The sequence below is a fragment of the Balaenoptera musculus genome, chromosome 2 (genome assembly GCF_009873245.2).
Source record: "Balaenoptera musculus isolate JJ_BM4_2016_0621 chromosome 2, mBalMus1.pri.v3, whole genome shotgun sequence".
Classification (NCBI taxonomy): Eukaryota; Metazoa; Chordata; class Mammalia; order Artiodactyla; family Balaenopteridae; genus Balaenoptera; species Balaenoptera musculus.
Genome location: NC_045786.1, coordinates 168,674,898 through 168,697,030, shown reverse-complemented (window position 1 = coordinate 168,697,030; position 22,133 = coordinate 168,674,898). Strand labels below are relative to the sequence as shown.

The 22,133-nt window shown below is 38.2% G+C and overlaps 1 protein-coding gene across 1 annotated transcript; it reads left to right on the top strand.

Moving 5' to 3' along the window:
- Positions 1–17,563: 17,563 nt before the first annotated feature.
- On the top strand, positions 17,564–18,109 carry LOC118890601 (DNA-directed RNA polymerase II subunit RPB9-like). Its single transcript, XM_036843655.1, has 2 exons — positions 17,564–17,674; positions 17,752–18,109. Exons 1-2 carry the CDS (start codon positions 17,616–17,618, stop codon positions 18,068–18,070), a joined length of 378 nt encoding a protein of 125 aa, XP_036699550.1. The 5' UTR covers positions 17,564–17,615; the 3' UTR covers positions 18,071–18,109.
- The last annotated feature ends 4,024 nt before the right edge of the window (positions 18,110–22,133 follow it).

Here is a 22,133-nt window from a genome sequence, read left to right as displayed (position 1 = left end):
TTCCGTTTTTTTCTTCATAATTGCAGTAATGCTTAAATAAACCAATTCATGGAAAATGGCTATGTTGGATTACTTTCTTAAAATGGATTCCTGGAAATAGAATTACAAGGTCAAAGGGTACCAGCATATTTAATGTTCCTGACGCATATTGGCAAATTGCCTTTCATAAAAATTATACCAATTTACCCTCTTGCAACGAGCATATAAGAGTGCTTGTCTCACAGCATCTCCTCTGTTGCAAGGTTTTTACAAATGTCTGCAAATTAGAAAGATGACAAAAAAATGGTAACTTTTCCTGAAATAATTTTTAAACGTACACCAAGCAATAGAGTCATTTAAAAAATATTTTAATTCAAGAAATTTCAAAGCTTACCTCCAGAATGTTTTCTGATCAATGAATGCCACAAAATTGTGATACATTATCATACATAGTAGACTGTGTTGTTAGAAAAGCTATTTTTTTTTCAAATTGAATCATAGTTAATTTACAATGTGTTAGCTTCAGGTGTACATCAAAGTGATTCAGTTATCTATCTATCTATCTATCTATCTATCTATCTATCTATCTATCTATCTATCTATCGGTAGATAGCCTCTGTACCCCGACACCAAATTAAATCTCAGAGACAGTTTTGAGTGACGTAGACAAGAACAGCTTTATTGCTTTGCCAGGCAAAGGGGGCCACAGCAGGCTAACACCCTCAAAACTGTGTGTCCCAACCTGGAGTGGGTAGTGAGGAGTTTTATAGTAATTGTTCAAAGAGGGCGTGATCAGCTCGTGGACAATCTTCTGATTGGTTGGTGGTGAGGTTGGTGGTGAGGTAAGTAACTGGTTCCAACTGGTCTGTGGTTCAGTGCTTGTAGGCAGCATACAGTTAACTTCTCCCACCTGGTGCGGGTTTCAGTACCTGCAAAACAGCTCAAGATATTGTTATGCATATCCCTTGAGGAGGAAACAGGACTCCTCCCCAAGCCTGCACAATTGTTTCTTGACTGTCCTTCCCTTGTCTCGAATACCCTCCCTTCTCTAATTAGCATGTGTTTGAACCTGCCCCTTGGAACTCAGGGAAGGTCATGGAGGCTGAATGAAGCCTATTTCCTGTAATCAAGAAATGAGGAACACAGAAAGGCTTTTGTGCCCAGGAGCCCCACCGGGTCCTGCTCAGTATCAATATCTATCTGTCTATGTATCTTTCTATGTATCTATCTATCATCTAGCTATCTATATATTTTTTTCAGATTCTTCTTTTCCTTTATAGGTTATTACAAGATACTGAAGTCTTTCTAGTCCAGGGAAAATTTCATGGAAACAAGGGTGATACTAGATTTTTGCATAAAATTTAAGTCAGTTTGCACTAGATTCTAAACGTGATTGAATTAGTGCATCTTCAAGGACTTCATATTATCGGGCTTGGTACTATGCCAAAGGGAGAAGGTGGATGGTGCACTTGGTATTTGGACAGACACTTTGAGTTCAAGAACAGAAGAGATGCTTGAGAACCTGGTTTCAAATGGTCTTTTTGAGGGCTTCCCTGGTGGTGCAGTGGTTAAGAATCCGCCTGCTAATGCAGGGGACACAGGTTCATGCCCTGGTCGGGGAAGATCCCACATGCTGCAGAGCAACTAAGCCCGTGCACCACAACTACTGAGCCTGCACTCTAGAGCCCGCAAGCCACAACTACTGAAACCTGTGTACCACAACTATTGAAGCCCGCACGCCTAGAGCCCGTGCTCTGCAACAAGAGAAGCCACCGCAATGAGAAGTCTGCGCACCGCAACAAAGAGTAGCCCCCGCTCTCAGCAACTAGAGAAAACCCGCGTGCAGCAGCAAAGACCCAACGCAGCCAAAAATTAAATAAATGAATAAATAAAATTTTTTTTAAAATGGTCTTTTTGAGATTTTGCCATGAGAGCCATAGAGAATACTCGACTAAGCAACCAGGAGAGGCAGCGAGAAAACCACTCAAAGGGGCAAAAACAACAACACAAGGAGAACACATAAGAAAAACCTCCTCGCACCAAAAGACTTGCCAAAGACCACCCAAAGGTCTTTGAAAAACACCTTTGTGTTCTGTTCTATTAGGGTCAAGAAGGAAAGATTCAGTGAATAAATGCTGCTTTTGTGTAAATGTGTGTTATTCCCCTAGGCTACTGTGTTTTCCAAACTAATGAAGTCCATCCTATTCCTTGATGTTTTCTGCTAGACATTCAACTTTCTGCCTAAGAAAGAGTTGACATACAGCCATCCTAAAAGATCTCCAAATAGCTCTAATAACTGAAGGTGGACTTTTGTGGTCAGGGGAAAGACTGATCACTCTTTGAACAAATTCAACATACAGATTAGCACCTCAAGTGTCTGCATTTATATGACTCTATTTATTTCAAGTTCACCAACAATTGCCAGCAGTACTGAATAGGCATTCCTGCACCACTGATTATTTAAAACCAAAAAAGGCAGGGGAAACACAAGAAAGAAAAGGCAAGAAATCCAAGTACCACCAGCTCAAAGAAGCATTACCCCTCCCTCCCCAAATCCTCAATTCCCTTAACTGTCAGATTTTGAAAACTGAGCACACCCTTCTGAGAGGGTGGCATTTTTCCTTGTAAGAGTATTCCTTCCGGTGATCCGTTCCTGGCTTAATGAAATGTTCCCTAAATTAAATCTACCCTTTCTGAAAGGTTACTCCCCAAACAAAATGAACAGGAAAATGCCTCTAGTCCATATAAATGTCATCCTGCCCTCCAGTAAATCTGTTTTAATCACTACTTTTAAGGAAGCAGCCCAATTGAATAGGAGGGAAACTCAATTACTCTGTATACCAAGACGACTGTCAGAGGGGGTCACAAACAGTGTCTTTCAGAGGAGCCTTCCTCTCGAGAGATGCAAGGCACACTTTGTTCTGCAAATGATTTGTCCTTTTCCTTTGTTGAGCGACAGATCTGCCTCCCACCGGCAAAGAGAAGGGAAGAGAATGGATATCAAAGGAGGGATCACTGTGCCAATGCTATTTCCCGTACGTTTTCTCACCAGTTCTTTAACACAAGATTTTTAGTGAACTCTTTTCCCTTCTGTTGACAGAAATGGAAATGGGGTCCCAGAGGGGTAAAGTCCACCTTCAAGGTCACCAGGCCAGAAAGGGAAGGGGTGAGTCTTGCACCCAATTCTGTGCAATTCCAAAGATTTTGCTCCAGCTAAGAGGCACCAACTCTGTTTTCCACTGAGCTTTATAAGCCCATTTAAAAGAAATAGTCAGTGTGGGAGGATGAATCAGTCAAATGACTCTTCATAAAAGAGTTGGGTAAAACCTGCTTCCCTGACACTTAGAAGCAAGTTCGTCAGCAGAATTCCTGGTGTCTGCAGAATGCTAGTGAACCCATAGACCTGGAAGGTAGGCTGAACCCAGGACCAAGGCTTGCCGACCCCAGACCAAGATTTAAAGGTCAACCTAATAGGGCTAAAAATGACCACTCCAGAGAATTTGGGGTGGGAAATGACAAACAGCAGATACCTCTTGACACGGATTCCGAATAAGCCTGTGCCTTGCATTGGGTTTCGGCAAAGGCGTTCATATGCTTTGCAAAGCTAATGTGCAGAGGCAGGCCTTCAGTGCTTATGTTTTTTGGAATTAAGTTGAATGACTGTGCCTTGCTCTCTAAAATGTGTAAATGTGTAAATTATGCTACAACAGATTGCCAATGCAAGTTGAAGAAATGAAAAATATGGTGTACTCTCACGGTAAGGGTGCAGGGGTGTGGCTTGCTGCCTGATGTCAAAGGCAGCCTCCAAACTCTCCATCCTTGGGGGTTCTGGAAAGGATTATTAGAAAGGAGTCGTGAAATGAGAAGTAGTTAGATGGCTTTTTCAAGGGCCCAGTTGCATCTGAACACAATCTCTTTTACTGGCACAAAAGAAGTTATGTAAATTATGTGTTATATAAGTTCTGTTTCCAAGTTGTATTTAATTTCCCCAGTTCACCATATACTAATAGAAATACCCAGAGTCACATGCCAAATCTTGATCCCTAAGATGCTCAAGAATTAAAAAGATAGGGAAACGCCCCCACCAATTCATTAACTGCAGTGGTGTGTGTGTGTGTGTGTTCTGGTTACTCATTTTAATGTTGTCTGAGTTTATTGTGATGAGGAGACTAATCCCATCTATGGAAATGCCATGAAACCATACAATAGCCCCTTTCTTCAAGGAAATGAAAGGAAACACTCACATGCTCCAACATTTCATAGGTTGAGAAGGAAGAGTGAATGCCCATCATTTCTGCAGCCTGAGACTCTCTCATGAAATGAAGAAATGTTGTGAAAATTGTGTTGGGTCAATAATAACGCTGTGAGTCATCAGGGCCAAAGATGTTACCTGTGGCTAATGAGTCATATTGCTAAAAGATACCAAGAGTCAAATCTGTCCTTGGAAAACTAAAAACACCAGCGACTTCCCAAGATCGTACATGGACTCTGATAGAATATACCCTAAACTCCTACTAACCCCTTGTCTCCTGTTCTCCATGGTATGTTATTACTTGGAGAGTCAACACAATTATTTTGCAAATTAAGCCAGACTGTATTTCTTTAGCTTCCAAAAATGCTTCAAGAATTACATATGACTTCTGTTTTCAACGAAATGGATAATGAACGTTGCAAATTTTCCTAAAGGTCATAAGTTGCACAATGAAAAGGAAGAGATTTAGATACTACATTTATAGGTAGGTCCTTACAGCTTTGTCAAGAGGTGGAAACATGTTTCTATAGAAACTCGTTGACACATGCAGCCAATTTAATTGGGAAGGAGATCTGGGATAGGAATGCTGAAAATAGTGATGTCTAATTGTGGACAAAGGTTTCAGCGGTGTTAAGGAAGCTTCCAGATTTGCGATTTTCAGTCTCTTGTCCCTCCCTCCCTTCCTGTTCTATTGTTCCCTCTCATTTCCTTTTATCTGCCATCATGAGAAAGAGACAAGATGCTGGAGCTGACAGCTCAGAATTGGCAGTGCCCTGCAGATTTTTTTCCCCTTCTAGTCTTAATATGGAACACTGACTATATTACAAAGTTTAATGATGGATTCATGAAATTAACCCACACTTCTGGTTAAAGTCACAAAATAGTGGGACCCTACGGAGAAGAGGGACAAGCATGTTTGCATGTTTGCATCTGTTACCTCGGACCTTGCATGGGATTGGAGATTTGGATCTGAATGTTCCATTAATTTCTCACAGATATCAAAAAAGCCCTGGTTTCCCAACGATTATGTCAGAAAATAGTATTGCCCTGTTTACATGTAAGTCTCCTGGGTTTGTGCAGGAATTCTATAAGCTGAGCTAGAGATCAGCCCATAAGGAAGCCCATAAAGAAGATCTTGGACATCTGAGAATCAAGGTCTACCATTCAGTACTATTCTTGCCCATCCCAGCCAGCTGTTTGTAACCAAGGATTAGTGATGCTTCAAGGCACTGGAAATTATCTAGAGTCTCCAAGAGGATTTGATCTTAAGCTACCATCGCTTACACATAAATATAATTATTATATGAAAATACTTTGTCTCCCCATCTGTTTAGCAGTTATTCTGTGAGTTTCTTGAGACCAAAGAGTATACTTTTTATCTCTATCCCTGCTTTAAAATTTTTATATTCCCATCACCTAGCACATTACCTATCATTTAGTAGGCATTTAACAAATATTAGGTAAATAAATGGATGAAACAAAAAATCACTCAATTAGGAAGAGCCTAGTTTTTCTAGAACTCAAGTGCTTTGGACCTCTGGTCATTTGAAACAGTTCTCTGCTCTGTTTCTATTTTATTTCTTAATGAATTTTCTATCTGCAACTCCCAAATATGGTTTAGTTCACTCTGTCTTCAATATAAATATCCAAATTAAATCTCAAGAGAATGTCATGAAAATTAATATATGCATTGAGAAGTATGTCCTGTAAATTCTTTTCATATTTTACTTTGATTGAAGGTAGACAATTATAAATAACTCTTAGAAATCATTTTGATAAGCTCTGGGGCTTACATCTGTGTGGAGACGTCATCGTAGACATTTTCATATATATTATTTAATCACTCATAGCTCTGCATATAATGTCAACTCTATTCTACCTCCTGACATCTTACTCCAGAATGAAGGACCATTTCCAAGGTCATTCAGAGAATGGTGGAACTGGAATTTGAATCCATGTGTGTCATTCTTTGCAACCGCATATCAGCATAAAAAATGAAGTATTCTTTTTAAAATAACTCAAGATTCTGGAGGATCAATCATGAGTGCACCGTATTTACCCAGATGCTCCATCAAAGAATGCCATTTATCAGGAAACTACTTCACAAGAACTTTAACAATTTAGCTTCTTGAGTGATTGATTTCAGAGTTGACTCTCATTAGATTCTTGCAGGCTATGTTTAGCAAAATGGATTATGTAATCCATTTTTTGAACTGAATTTTTATTATCAGATATATTTTCTAGTCAACTAGTCATGATTGAACTTTTTGATGGCTCCAACTTCAAAGCTACATCTTACATAATTTTAAAATCTGGCACTAAAAATATGTTGAGAAACATAAATTAGCATTTCTGGGGGAAGAATGATGTGTATTATTCAAGTTTTCTCTGGAAGAGTGGTGAAGTGTAGGGACTACTGTAGTGTAATCGCTCTAGCACTTATCAATGTATGATTGTAAACGAGTCAGTTCTTCTCTTTAAGCCTTGGTTTTCTCATCTGTAAATTGGAGAAAATAAAAGCATACATCTTTTCAAAAGGCTTTTAAATTGGCATGAGGGCACAGAGGAAATGGCTGTGAAAATGATTTGTGAAACGCTAAAGTAAATGTAAGCTCTGGAAAGAATTCATGATGCTATTTTGACCAGTAGAACAGTCACCAGAACTTACTAAAGAATTGATGCATACCTGTCAGTAATTTTGAAGGTGTTGATCAAGATGATTATTACCACTGGTAGATCATTTGTTATGAATCTATTGTTTTCAATCGTGGAGTCCATAGGTTTTCACGCTCAACCTTGAAAAGTTAAAGAATATTTATTGAAAAATATTATAGTTATTAACATCATTGTAATTATCTTATAGTCATTAAGACGCTCATAATTATATTCTCATTCTGTCTTCTGTTTAAAACACAGCCTATGTGGGAGAGGGTCCTGTGATGCCTTTGCAACCGTCAGGCATGTACCATCCCAGCCTGGCACACTTCCAGCCAGGGTAATTGCATTCTGCTCACCAAAAACTCCCTGTAGTTTTCCCCAGAGAAGGGCTCCCTCATTTCCTGCTCAAAACCAGCTGTGCTATGGGGCTGGCAAACAGCTGCCATGTGGCTACCCAGAGGTGGCCGTGTTTCAACACGGACCAGAACAAGGTTTGGGTATTTCTGTGGCCAAGGCTCCAGAGAGAACCAGCAGAGTACCCAGGCATTTTCTTTTGCTAGTGAAAAAATAAAGCCTTCTCAATCATACTTATCAGTAGATGCTACAATTCGGGGATGGGGGAGTGAGGAATATGGCTTTATTTCTGCCTCTATTTTGAAGTAGAAAAAGCTCATCGTTGTATAAGATCGTGTACCTCCAGCTGCCACCCTCCAATCAGGGAACTAATAGTCTGTTTTATCTTAATTGTTCATAGTTAAAGATGACCTCCTGTACCTCCTAATTAATTACTGAGTTTCTTGTAAGATTCTCCAGTTAGAGCTAAAGTTGATAGAAAACCTAGACCTCTTTCTGAACTGTGATCTTGCAGACATATTTTTGAATGAGAACATGATTCTGTTTACATGATGTTTAGTGAAAGGGACGATGTAGAAGTCTGTGGCTTCATGCGGGCCTCCCATAAAACCCCATGCAGAAGATGAAACATGACACCCGCTTTGTAATCCATCCAAGACTCCGACCCCCAGTCCATACGTTTCATATGTATGTAATCAACTTTTATTGGTTCTTGAATTACATTCTGCGAGCACAGAACTCCCCTTTGCCAATTTGAGCACAGTAACAGAGCTTGGAAGTGTCATTAATAAACAGCCGTGTGGCTTGAGCACAGTGAAATGTTTGTAAAAACTCCTGCTTGTACCAATGCTTATTTTGGTGGGAGCGAAGCATTAGAGACAATATTTCACACATAAAAAAATAGAACATCAGAATTAGAACCTTGATAGACTGAAGTGAGCAAACTTCCTTTCATTCATTCATTCATTCATTCTCTACTTTGCTGAGTGTTTCCTCTGAGAAAGGCATAGCTTAAACGTACATGACTTTGCCCTGGACATAAAGAGCTCATGCAGAGGTGAACCAGCCTAGCCATCAAGAGATTATGGAGTGTTGTCATTTGAGGGAAAAGCATGTGGTTACAGAAGAATGTTTCTAAAAGCTGCTAATCATGACTACATTATGGTACAGGACCAGGCATTGCTATTCACCTCGGCACATTCAGGAACTCAATCAGGTTGGAAGAGATGACCCATCCCTCATGCCTGGACTCATGCTAACCAAGCACAAAAAGTCAGGTGTAGAGCTACCAAAATGTTCATTGACTCGGTTCAGATAAGAAATTGACCTGCCAGTGACAAAATGCCCAAGCTGACCAAAATATTCACTCTCCATATGCAGCCATACCAAGAAAGTTACTGAAGCGCAAAGGTTTCTTAAGGAGAGTGGCCACTGGGACCCAGACAGTGAGTGGGTGACTCTGACATCTGGCCACGACAGCCTCATACCTGAATCACCACCAGGAAAAATTCTGAACCAAGGACTGCTTTTGCTGGGGCAGTTCTTATGGGCCCTACCAGGTCTAGTCAGCTGGACTTCCCAGTTCTTTATCTCAGGCTGCCCACCCTTCAGCTAATCACAAAGGTTCTTCTCCTGATAAGCATAATAAAAACCACCAGGCACCCACATCCTAAAGGATAAGCTCATTCCAGCCCTGACTCTTAGATACTATTGCTGATTCCTTGATTTGGGTTTGAGCTGTACCCAAGCTTCAGTGCACATTTATGGTTTGCTAAGTTCATGCCCAAAGATGGCTAACCCACCTATAGTGTGTGGATGGGATGATTTTAATTCTTAAAGGCAAATGCTGATTCTAGGGTTTGGGAGCACTTGTGATCTCCAAGAGGAATCAAATTTCTGTGCAACCCAAACCTCAACCCACAAGCACATACCCTCGTAGCTGTAATTTTCTTCATTATGTCCCATTGGATCTGGTTCTTCATCCTCGGTCCTGCACATGGAATTTCCAGGTCATTCATGTCTCCCCAGCCCCTCTTTTGACTTTGACAATTTCATCACACGTTCCTTCCTCCAAATATTTATTGCATCTGCCTCTTCTTGATCTTTCCCACTGCTGTCATTGTGAATCAGTTCCTGGCTACTTCCGGACTGATCTTCCATAAACATTTTATTGACGCTGAATCAAGCCTCCACGTTCATCAAATCACTTCCCAGCACAAAACTCTTCATCATACTCCATACCCTGCAGCAGAGATTCCAACCTCCTCAGCCTGAGTTTCAAGTTTGCACAACTAGCTACATGTGGTCAACAAAGAATGTCTTTCAGAGTCTGCAGATCTGGATTCTAGGTCCACTTTAAAAATAGGTTAAGAGTTGAAGAAAGCCATTTCAACACTCTGAACATCAGGGTTTGTTTTTTTATTTAATTTTTATTTATATTGGAGTATATTTGACTTACAATGTAGTGTGAGTTTCAGGTGTACAGCAAAGTGATTCAGTTTTACATATACATCAGTTTTTAAGTGTAAGCTAGAAAAAACAAAGCCTATCTCCTATGATGTTTGAGAGGATCCCAAGAATGAGGTTCGCAGCTGCACTACTGAATGCCTTTATCCTGTCCTCCAGTGTTCACTTTCCAGCCTGTACCCCATTTCTAAGGCAGACTGGGGTCAATCCCCTTTCTCCCTGACTCTAAGGAGATTTCACAGTCCAGCTCCATCACCAGTTTTTCTCGACGTCTCTTTTTTACTAGTTTTATTGAAGTATAGTTGATTTACAATGTTGTGCATTGTATTGAACATGCTGGAGAAAGAATGTGGGTCCAGAGTCCAACCCACTCCTGCTCAGATCCTCTAAGTCTGACGCCTACTTTAACTGGGATGAAAATGTGTAAGAGTTTAGTTCTTTCCGTCAACAACCCCCTCTTCCTCCTCTTCTAATTTTTTTCTCTATTTTTCCTTCCTTTATATTTCTTCTTCATATCTGCCACTGTTTTGCTGCTAATGGAGGAATTTTAATTTCATGTTTTTATTTGCTTCTCACTCTATGAAGTAAATTAGACAGGTGTAATGCCCCTAATTTATAGACTGTTAAGTCAAAGTTTAGACTAGTCTAGTAACTTGACTAAGGTCACACAGCTAGTAAATGAAGAGCTGTGGCCTGAATTTTATCTTCTAACCCTAAGAGCCATGGTCTTTCAACAGAAGCCCTTTTATTACCATGCACTCAGTTACCAACAAATGTTCCAAATTGTAAGCATTCTTGCAACTGACAGTTTTAGGACAAATCTCCAAAACATTTTTTAAAAAGGAATATATTTTCATGTGCCTGTTGGCCATCTGTATGGGTTCTTTGGAGAAGTGCTCAACATCACTAATAATTAGAGAAATGCAAATTAAAACTACAATGAGGTATCACCTCACATTAGTCAGAGTGGCCATCATCAAAAACTCTACAAATAATAAATGCTGGAGACGGTGTGGAGAAAAGGAAACACTCCTACATTGTTGGTGGGAATGTAAATTGGCACATCCACTATGGAGAATAGTATGGAGGTTCCTTAAAAAACTAAAAATAGAGATACCATATGATCCAGTAATCACACTTCTGGGCATATATATGGAAAAGATGAAAACTCTAATTTGAAAAGATACATGCACCCCTATGTTCACAGCAGTACTGTTTACAGTAGCTAAGACATGGAAGCAACCTAAATGTCTATCAACAGTTGAATGGATAAAGAAGATGTGGCATATATATACAATGGAATACTACTCAGCCATAAAGAAGAATGAAATAATGCCATTTGCAGCAACATGGATAGACCTAGGGATTATCATACTAAGTCAGAGAGAGAAAGACAAATATCATATGATATTACTTATCTGTGGAATCTAAAAAAAATAACACAAATGAACTTATTTACAAAACATAAATAGACTCACAGACATAGAACACAAACTTAAGGCTACCAAAGCAGAAAGGGGGGAGGGAGGGATAAATTAGGAATTGGGGATTAACAGATACACACTACTGTATATAAAATAAAAAACAGGATCTACTGTATAGCACTGGGAACCGTATTCAATATCTTGTAATAACCTATAATAGCAAAGAATCTGAAAAAAGAAAATATAAAAAATATACATATAATATATATCTGAATCACTATTTTGCACACCTGAATCTAATACAACATTGTAGATCAACTATACTTCAATTTTTTAAAAGCAATATATATTTTAATAGACTTAATAGATACAATAAAATATCACTGAATAACTCAGGAATTTATTTTGTTTTTCTTTGCAAAGGAAGAGGTAAAAGCTTTTTTTTCTGGAACAGTTCTTGAATTTCTGATCTTTCATACCCATGGCTTCTATATATTTATACGGCAGGAACATGGGTAGTCTCTCCTAAACATTCTGGCTTGAAGGGTTAATATCAATCTTTTTTTCCAAGATGATATCTTAACTGAATATGTCCCTAGTGGTCTAACGGTTAGGATTTGGCACTCTCTCAACTGAATATAGACATGAGGTTGGCAGCAGAGCTTTCTCACCACATGAACTGTCTTCTTCAGAATAATCACTATCCATTTACTACTGTTTATGATTTTTCCCCATTTTTGCACCCCATTCTGACTTTCATTCTGAAGCATGATTTTCTATCTGTGCTAAGGATACTTCATCAAGAATACACGATGTGTCTCATCATTCCTTACATTTGGAATCTCTGAAACCACCACTGGAGCCCATGATTGGAATCCCAAGGGGACTCACCATAGTTTTCTAATATGAATGGAAAATAGGTTTAGGGGAAATGAAAAAAACGGATTATCAATTCATTGGGGTCAACCTCACATTTAATCAGGATTTTTAGTCAAAGTGACCCAGAATATTTTTTTTCAGTCCATCCCCTTATTTCCAACTGTTCCAATTGTTGGGAAACAATTTCAAGAAGAAATAATTTTCCCAAAAGCATGAGGCTGGTCAGTGGCAATTGGGGATGTCCATTCATGGATGCATGTTGTCAGGCTCAAGGGTCTTAGAGGACTGTCTCGTTGGTCGTCTTGCTATGTTTCACAGTCACATACCCTTAAAATCCTCTTACCTTGTCATCTTCTGCTCCTAGAATGTTCCTTCCTCCATCCTTTACATAGTTCACTCTTTCTGATCAGGTCACTGCTCAGAAGTGACCTCCTCAGTGACACCTTCACTGATCCTCTGCTGACTGTCTCTTTCCTTACCCTGAATTACATTTCTCTACAGAAACTTTCAATACCTAAACTCCACAGTAGACAAGATTTTTACGTAAAGTATGTACTTAATTAGTATTTGACCAATGAAGGTTGCATGGGTGGGCGGTTGGATAGTTGGTTCCATGTTGTGGATTGCCAGAACTGCATGAGCTTATTTGAAAGACATTTAAAAATGTAAACTCTCAGTTTGATTTAGTTTGGTTTCCCCACAAAATTCCTGCACAGCAGGCACTTAAAAATAATGGTCTACTTCTGGAACAAGAGCTTTGCGTTTTCAGACACATGTCTTGTAGAGTCACTCTGTGCCCCCTCCAGAAGCTCAGATGCCTTGCAAAAGCTAAAACATCTTGACACCAGCAATTTTGGCTCTCGGGATGCCGAGGTCCCCCCAAAAGACTGTCCTGCCCCCCGCCCCCCGCCCCCCCAGGCCCTGAGGTTTTTCTCTGGTCTCTCTTAAAGAGCAGGGGAATATTACTCTGCTGGCGGTAGTGAGGGTTGATGAATATGACAAGGAGCCAGACACTAGATTAGCAGTGCGGCCATAGGAACAGAAATGGTGAGTATCAAGTGGAGGGATGGCCCTCAGGAAGCCAGTGGGAAGTAATCTTGAGGGAAAAAACAACAACAACAACAACAAAAAACAGAACTATAGGCATCACCCTCCCAGACTTCAGACTATACTACAAAGCTTACAGTAATCAAAAAAGCATGGTACTGGAAAAACAAAACAAAACAAAAACAGACACATAGACCAATGGAACAAAATGGAGAGGCCCAGAAATAAACCCACCCACTTATGGTCAATTAATCTTCAACAAAGGAGGCAAGAGTATACAGTGGAGAAAAGACAGTTTCTTCAACAAGTGATGCTGGGAAACTGAACAGCTACATGTAAAAGAATAAGATTAGAACATTTCTTTACACCATATGGAAAAATAAACTCAAAATGGATTAAAGACCTAAATGTAAAACCTAAAACCATGAAACTCCTAGAAGAGAATATAGGCAGAACTTCCTTTAATATAAAACAAAGCAAAGTTTTTGGGGATCTGTCTCTGAAGGCAAAAGACATAAAAGCAAAAATAAACAAATGGGATATAAGTAAACCTAAAATCTTATGCAAGAAAAGGGAACCATGGACAAAAAGAAGACAACCTACAGAATGAGAGAAAATATTTGCAAATGATATGACTGATAACAGGTTAATATCCAAAATATATACAACTCAATATCAAAGAGTTAACCCAATCAAAAAATGGGCAGAAGACCCAAATAGACATTTTTCCAAAGAAGATGTACAGATGGCCAATAGGCACATGAAAAAATGCTCAATATTGCTAATTATTAGAGAAATACAAATGAAACCAACAATGAGATGTCACCTCACACCTGTCAGAATGGCTATAATCAAAAAGTCTACAAATAACAAATGTTGGAGTGGGTATGGAAAAAGGAACCCTGTACCCTGTTGGTGGGAATGTAAATGTATGCAGTCACTATGGAAAACAGTATGGAGGTTCCTCAGAAAACTGAAACTAGAACTACCATATGATTCAGCAATTGCAAAACTGTATATACATATGGAAAAAACAAAAATTCAAAAAGATACATGCACCCCAATGTTCATAGCAGCACTATTTACAATAGCCAGGACATGGAAGCAACCCAAGTGTCCATCAACAGACAAATGAATAAAGAAGATATGACGTATATGTAGATAGACAGATAGATAGATATACAATGGAATATTACTCAGCTCTAAAAAGGAATGAAATATTGCCATTTGCAGCAACATGGGTGGGCCTAGAGAATATTATGCTTAGTGAAATAAGTCAGACAAATACTGTATGATATCACTTATATGCGGAATCTAAAAAATAAAACAAATGAATGTATATAGCAAAACAGAAACAGAGTCACAGGTATAGAAAACAAACTAGTGATTACCAGTGGGGAGAGGGAAGGAGGGAGGGGCAAGATAGGGGTAGGGAACTAGGAGATATAAACTACTATGTATAAAATGGATAATCAACAAGCATGTATTATACAGCACAAGGAATTGCAGCCATTATCTTAACTTTTAATGGAGTATAATCTGTAAAAATACTGAATCACTATACTGTATACCTGAAGCTAATATCATATTGTAAAGCAACTATAGTTCAATAAATAAATAAATAAATAATTTTAAATGAAAAAAAAAAATAAATGAAATCATACAGTTAAAAAGAGCCAGTGGACTGGCTGGTTTTCTGGAAAAGGAAGATGGAAGACGCTTGGAATGGCTCACCAATGGGATGACGCTGGCTCCACCTCTCCTCTGTTTTGTCTATTTCCCCCGTAGGCACCTCCTGTCTTGTAAATCACCATAAAATGTTGGGGAGTCTGCTATTAAATGGCAACAGCTGTCAAAAGACCTTTGTTTTGACCCTGGGTCTGCCTTGAGAGGTCATGCTCACTTACGGAGTCCATTTCCTCATCTGCAAAATGGCCTGAATTATTCTTGCCCCCTCTAAATGAGAAGTGCAGGGAGTTGGTATTCTTAAACCATGTATTCCGGCACAAATGCACAGTCTCACTTATCCATCACAAAATCTTATTAAATGGTATCTTGCTTTGTTTGGTTTAGTTGTTCAGGATGAAATGTTTATCCTGATCTTGCATTCTGAGAGCTCACAGGAATTTTAAATCTAATTTGATTTCTCTGATTCTGGCTTTCCCTTGACTTCCTATTTCAAGAGCGAAACTAAAGGAGGATCTATTTCTCTTTGGTTTCAGGTTCTAACAGTGGGGCTTTTTTTTTTTTTTTTTTGCATTCTGATTGCAAGCACAGCCTAACAAAGCCATATTTAAACGCAGGGAAATGTCACTTACATGTTAAAAAGCTCACAGAAGCAAGTCTGTCTCTGCTGAATCTTTGAAGACGCTGCTTAATAAAAACGAGAGATCTTTCTGACGCTGTCCAACAAAACCTCCAGTAGATTTGTTCCGTGCATATTTTTGACGAGAGAGATAAAAAGAGGGGAAAAGGCAGGGTGCAGCACAACAATCATTTTTCATTACAGTAAGATGTCCTCAAGCTTTAGTGCAATGGAGTCAATCAGAAAAGATTGGGTATTAATTATGAAGGTACACTTCAATTTATCAGCAAAGGATATCAAACAGGCCAAACACCACAGCCTCTCACATAATTTATCTCTTCCTTGTAGGGAAGCACATAGCAACGATTTGCAAATTGCCTCCTCTGCAAAAAGAAGGGAGAAAAACCTACACACACAACACACAATTAAAAGCAGATAAGCATCAGGCGATGTGTCACAGTTTCAGCAGAAAGCCGAAAGTGGAGGTCTTAATCTCCGGGGTTGGTTTGCAGAGAGTACTCACTGATACTTTCCTTGATGTGACTACTTAACTCCTATTAAAATTAATAGGGGTCAGGCTTGATCATCAAAGGAGAAAGGGCCTCCTGGCACGTATAGGCTTCAAGTAATAAGGATTTGGTGATTATTATATTATTTGGCCGTTCATTTTCAGATTATCTTGTAAGTGTATGCTCCTTGTGATCTTTGGTCCAATTATAAAGAATAACATGTCGTTTAGGATCTATTTTTGTTAAAGCAGCTTCTTCTCTTAAGCGTATAATTTAAGAGGGCATATTGACAGGACGTTAATGCAGAGAGCCTGAAACTCCCTCCCCTGAAATAAATCATGTCAGTTACCATTTCTACACTAGGTGTGCCTTTGTGAGACCTCTAACCCAAAGATTTGGAGAGCATCAATTCATAAAGAAATCCAACTCAAATATGTCTTGGGGAATGGAAGGAGAGGGTAAGTTTGCTTGAAAAAGTGACATGAACATGGAGTCAAATGATGAATGTGAAAAATCCAAGGCAGCCATAGTTCCCCAAAATCTTTGAGACTCAGTTTATTCTTCTGGTAAATGGGTGTAGTGCCATCAGCCTCAAGGTCGTTTGAAGGAAGGCCACATTTGTAAAAATGCTTGGAACAAATTGCCATGGCAAATAACACAAAAGACACCCAATGTCACAGACTCTGATCTGTGTACTGAGGAGAATCAGGAAGAACAAGAGAGTCATAATCCATTTGCAATTTTTATTTTTTATTGGAGTATAGTTGCTTTACAATGTTGTGTTCGTTTCTGTTGTACAACAAAGTGAATCAGCTATCTGTATATATATATATCCCCTCCCTCTTGGACCTCCCTCCCACTCCCTAACCCATCCCACCCATCTAGGTCATCACAGAGCACCTAACTGAGCTCCCTGTGCTATACAGCATGTTCCCACTAGCTATCTATTTTACACATGGTACTGTGTTATTTGTTAATCACTGTACCTTTAAAAATGTCCTTTATCCTACAAAATGATGCTGCTGATGTTATGTTTATTGTTCTAATTTTCTTAATGGATAAAATTCAAAGTTCGAAATACTTAAAAAATTGAAGATGAACATATATATATTTGCAATTTTTAGGTATTTCAAACTTTGAATTTTATCCATTAAGAAAATTAGAACAACAACAATAAACATAATAACATCAACAGCATCATTTTGTAGGAGAAAGGACATTTTTAAAGGCACAGTGATGAACAAAGAAAGTCCCCACCATGAAATCATACTTCATCTCTCTCTTATTTTTCTCATTTTGCTGCAGACTGGTGAAAGTGACCTCACAAACTATCTTTGACCTACAGGTAAGCATTCAGGAGCCTCTGAAATAGACCAGTGGCAGCTCAGTGCCTTGGATAGATTCAGTAATTCACAGGGACATTAACAATTAAGCAAGCAGGTGCGGTTGAACTTTTACTTTCTCATCTGCAGATCGAAACATTGTGCTGCAACCTACAAATGAAAGAAGATATTTACAAAACATATGTCTGATAAGCGGTTAATATCCAAAATATTTAAGGAACTCATACAACTCAACAGCAGAAATCGTCACCATCATCATCACCGTCACCATCACCATCGTCATCTGATTAAAAAATGGGCAGAGGACTTGAACAGACACTTCTCCAAAGAAGATATACAAATGACCTACCTGTCGCGCGGCGGAGCAAGCGCTGAAGGCTAGGCGGGCAGTGAGTCGCCATGGAACCCGATGGGACCTACGAGCCGGGCTTCGTGGGTATTCGATTCTGTCAGGAAGGGTGAGACCCGGCCAGCACTGTGGAAGGGGAGCAAGTAGTGGCCCCAGTACTGACCTCTGACCTCCCCCTCCGCACAGTAACAACATGCTTTACCCCAAGGAGGACAAGGAGAACCGCATTCTGCTGTACGCGTGCCGGAATTGTGATTACCAGCAGGAAGCCGACAACAGCTGCATCTACGTCAACAAAATCACGCACGAAGTGGACGAACTGACCCAGATCATCGCTGACGTGTCCCAGGACCCCACGTTGCCGCGGACCGAAGACCACCCTTGCCAAAAGTGCGGCCACAAGGAGGCGGTGTTCTTCCAGTCACACAGTGCCCGGGCCGAGGATGCCATGCGCTTGTATTACGTGTGCACGGCCCCACACTGCGGCCACCGCTGGACCGAGTGAACCACTCTCCCCCTTGTGTAATAAATGCTGTGTTCTATGAAAAAAAAGAAAAAGAGAGAGAGAAGGTGCACAACATCACCAGTTATCAAGGGAATGCAAACCAAAATCACGAGATACCACCTGACAGCTGCTAGAATGGCTATTATTGAAAGACAAGACATAAATGCTGGTGAGAATGTGGAGAAAAGGGAACCCTTGTGCACTGTTGCTGGGAATGTAAATTTGTGCAGCCACTATGAAAAACAGCATAGAGATTCCTCAAAAAAATAAAAATAGAACCACCATATGATCCAGCAATTCCACTTCTAAGTATGTATTCAAAGTAAATGAAATCACTATTTATCTCAAAGAAATATCTGCACTCTCATGTTCACTGCAGCGTTATTCACAATTGCTAAGCCATTGATTGATGAATATAGATAAAGAAAATGTGGTATATACATACATTAGATAGAGAAAGGCAAATACTGCATGATCTCGCTTATATGGGAATCTGAAAACATCAAACTCATAGAAACAGAAAGAATGGTGGTTGCCAGTGGCTGAGGGTTAAGGTAAATGGGGATATATTGGTCAAAGGGTACAAACTTTCAGTTATAAGATGAGTAAGTTCTGGGGATCTAAAGTACAGCATGGTAACTATAGTTAACAATACTCTATTGTACACTTGAAAGTTGCTAGGATAGTAGAGCTTTAAAATTCTCACCATAACAAGGATGTGTTAACTAACCTTATTGTGATACACATTTTGCAATATATACATGTATCAAATCATCACATTGTATACCTTAAACTTACGTAATGTTATAAGTCAATTACATCTCAATGAAGCTGGGGAAAAAAATCATTGCAAAGTTTGAGAAACAATCAGATCCCCAGATCCCCCCCTAAAAAATGCTGTGCTATATATACTCTTAACAAGGTTATTTATATTTCTACATTTTCCGTCACTCTCACTCTTCCTTTTCATATAAGTCATTGGATCAAGCTTATTTTTACTGTTGGAATTTTCCTTAATAACTTTTTGTCTTCCTGAGTTATCAGTTTCTGAGAGATGTTAAAATTTCCCACTATAATTGAAATTTTCTATTATTATTATAGTTCTGCCCATTTTTCCTTTATGTAGTTTGAAAACATGTTGTTAGGTACATACAGGTTCAGGATTGTTCTATGTTCCTAGAGAATCGTTGTTGTTTTAAACACTATCTAACAAAATTATTTTCCCTAATACTTTTTTGTCTCTAAGTCTATTTTTTCTGCTATTCATATTGCTGTTCCATCTCTCCTTTGCATTGGGCTTTTACTGTTTTTTTTTTTTTAATCTTTTTACTCTCAACATTTCTGTATCATTATCTTTATTTATTAATATGTCCCTTGTAAATAGAAAATAGGTGGAAGTTGTTTGCTTTTTTGTTTAAACAGCTTTTCATTTTAAGATAATTGTAGGTTTACATACAGTAGTAAGAGACAACTAAAATAGATCCCATGTACCCTTTACCCAGTTTCACCCAAAGTTAACATCTTGCAGAACTATAGTCCAATATCACAACCCAGATATTGACGCTGGTTCAGTCAAGGTACAGAAAATTCACAAGGATTCCTCGCATTCAACTTTTATAGCCACACCTACCCCCTTCCTGTCCTCACCACTCCTTAGCCCCTTGCAACCACTAATCTGTTCTCCCTTTCTATAATTTTCTCATTTCAAGAATGTTATATAAATAGGATCATACAGTACTTAACCTTTTGGGATTCACTTTTTTCACTCAGCATAATTCTTTAGAGTTGCATCCAGGTTGTTGTGTGTTCAAAAGTTAGTTCTTTTTTTATCACTGAGTAGTATTATGTAGTATTACATACTACAGTTTAACCCTTCACTCATTGCAGGACATCTGGGTAGTTTCCAGTTTTTAGATATTATGAATAAAACTGCTATCGACATTTGTGTACAGATTTTTATGTGAACATAAGTCTTCTTTTCTCTAGGATAAATTACCCAGGCATGCAATTGCTGGGTCATATGGTAGTTGCATGTTTAGTTTTTAAGAAAACTGCCAAACTGTTTTCCAGAGTGGCTGTACCATTTTACATTCACATCAGCAACACATGAGTGATCCAGTTTCTCTACCTCCTCATCACCATTTAGTGTTGTCACTATCTTTATTTTTATTTTTGCATTTTATTTTATTTTTATTTTTCTATTGAAGTATTGTTGATTTACGATGTTATTTTAGTTTCAGGTGTACAGCGAAGTGATTCATATTTTTTTTTCTTTTTCAGATTCTTCTACATTATAGGTTATTAAAAATATTGAATATAGTTCCCTGTGCTATACAGTAGGACCTTGTTGTTATCTATAAGGGGGGGTGGTAAATTAGGAGTTTGGGATTAACAGATACACACTATCTTTTGTTTAAGCCACTCTGATAACTGTGTAGTGATATTTCATTGTGGTTTTAATTTGTATTTCCCTAGTGGCTAACGATGCTGACATCTTTTGATGTGCTTATTTGTTGTATGTATATCTTCCTTGGTGAAATGTTCTTTATGTCTTTGACTGTTGTCTAATTGTATTGTTTATTTATTGTTGAGTTTTGAGAGTTCTTTATATATTCCAGACAATAGTCCTTTATCAGATTTGCAAATATTTTCTCTCACTCTGTAACCTGTCTTTTCATTCAATTAGCAATGTCTTAGGCAGAAAAGTTTTTTTTTTTTATTTTGATGAAGTCCTACTTATCAATTTTTTCTTTTACAAATTTCATTTTTGATCTTAAGTCTATGAACTCTTTGCCTGGCCCTACATATGCAGATTTTTTTCTCTTTTTTTTCTAAAGCTTTTATGATTATACATGTAAATCCCTTATCCACTTTAATTTAATTTTTATAAGGCATGAAACTTAGGTCAAGAGCTCTTTTTTGTTTTTGTTTTTGTTTTTGCCTTTGGATGCCCAACTGCTCCAGCACCGTTTGTTGAAAAGGCTATTCTTCCTCCATTGAATTGCTTTTGCACTTTTGTCAAAAGTCATTGGACATATTTGTGTGGGTCTGTATCTGAATTCTCTACTCTGTTCCATTGATCCATGTGTCTGCTTCTCTGCCAACACTACACTCTCTTGATTACTGTAGCTATATAGTAAGTCCTGAAATTGGGTAGAATGATTACTCCCAGTTGATTACTCTTTTAAAACATTGTTTTAGCTATTCTAGTCTCTTCGCTCTTCCATATACATTTTAGAATAATCTTGTCTATATCTACCCAAAACATCTTGCTGGGATTTTGATAGGCATTACATTAAACTTACGTATCAATATGTGGATAACTGACATCATTACTATGCAGAGTCTTCCAATCCATGAACACTGTATATCTCTCCATTTATTTAAATTTCCTTTGTTTTTTTATCAGTGTTATGTAGTTTTCAGCATACAAGTCCTGTTCATGTTTCATTAGGTGTTTTCATTACACCTAAGTATTTCATTCTTCTGAGGGATTATAAATGGCACTGTATTTTTAATTTTGGTGTCCATACATTCATTTCTAGTACATAGAAATAGTATTAATTTGCCTTTGTCTGTCTTATATCCTGTGACCTTGCTGAACCCACTATTTCTAGGAATATTTTGTAGATTCCTTGAGGTTTTCTACTTAAACTGTTTACTTTTACTGTCTTTTTTCCTAATTCTTTTACTCTCAATATCTCCATGCTATTATTTTTATCTATAACTCTTGAAAATATTATATAGCTGGAAAGTGTTTTTACTCTAATACACACATCTTTCTTAAAACTATCAAATTTCATTTATTTATTGTGACTAATGATAAATTTAAGGTTAATCCAATAATCTTATTTTTTATTTAATGCAGCTTTTTAACTCTTGTTTTCCCCTTTATTTTTCCTTCTATTGCATTCATTGGATTTTCTTTCTTGTTTTTTTTCTTTAAATTATCCCTTCATTGGTGGTTTCCTTCACTTTTAAAATACATATTTGACTTAACAAACTCTAGTCAACATGATTATTCTTCTGAATATTACAAGAACTATAGAACATCTAATTCCCT

Coding starts and splice junctions, on each gene's coding strand:
- LOC118890601 (XM_036843655.1), top strand. CDS start 17,616: ATGGAACCCGATGGGACCTACGAGCCGGGCTTCGTGGGTATTCGATTC. Junction 17,675..17,751: donor ATTCGATTCTGTCAGGAAGG/GTGAGACCCGGC, acceptor CCCTCCGCACAG/TAACAACATGCTTTACCCCA.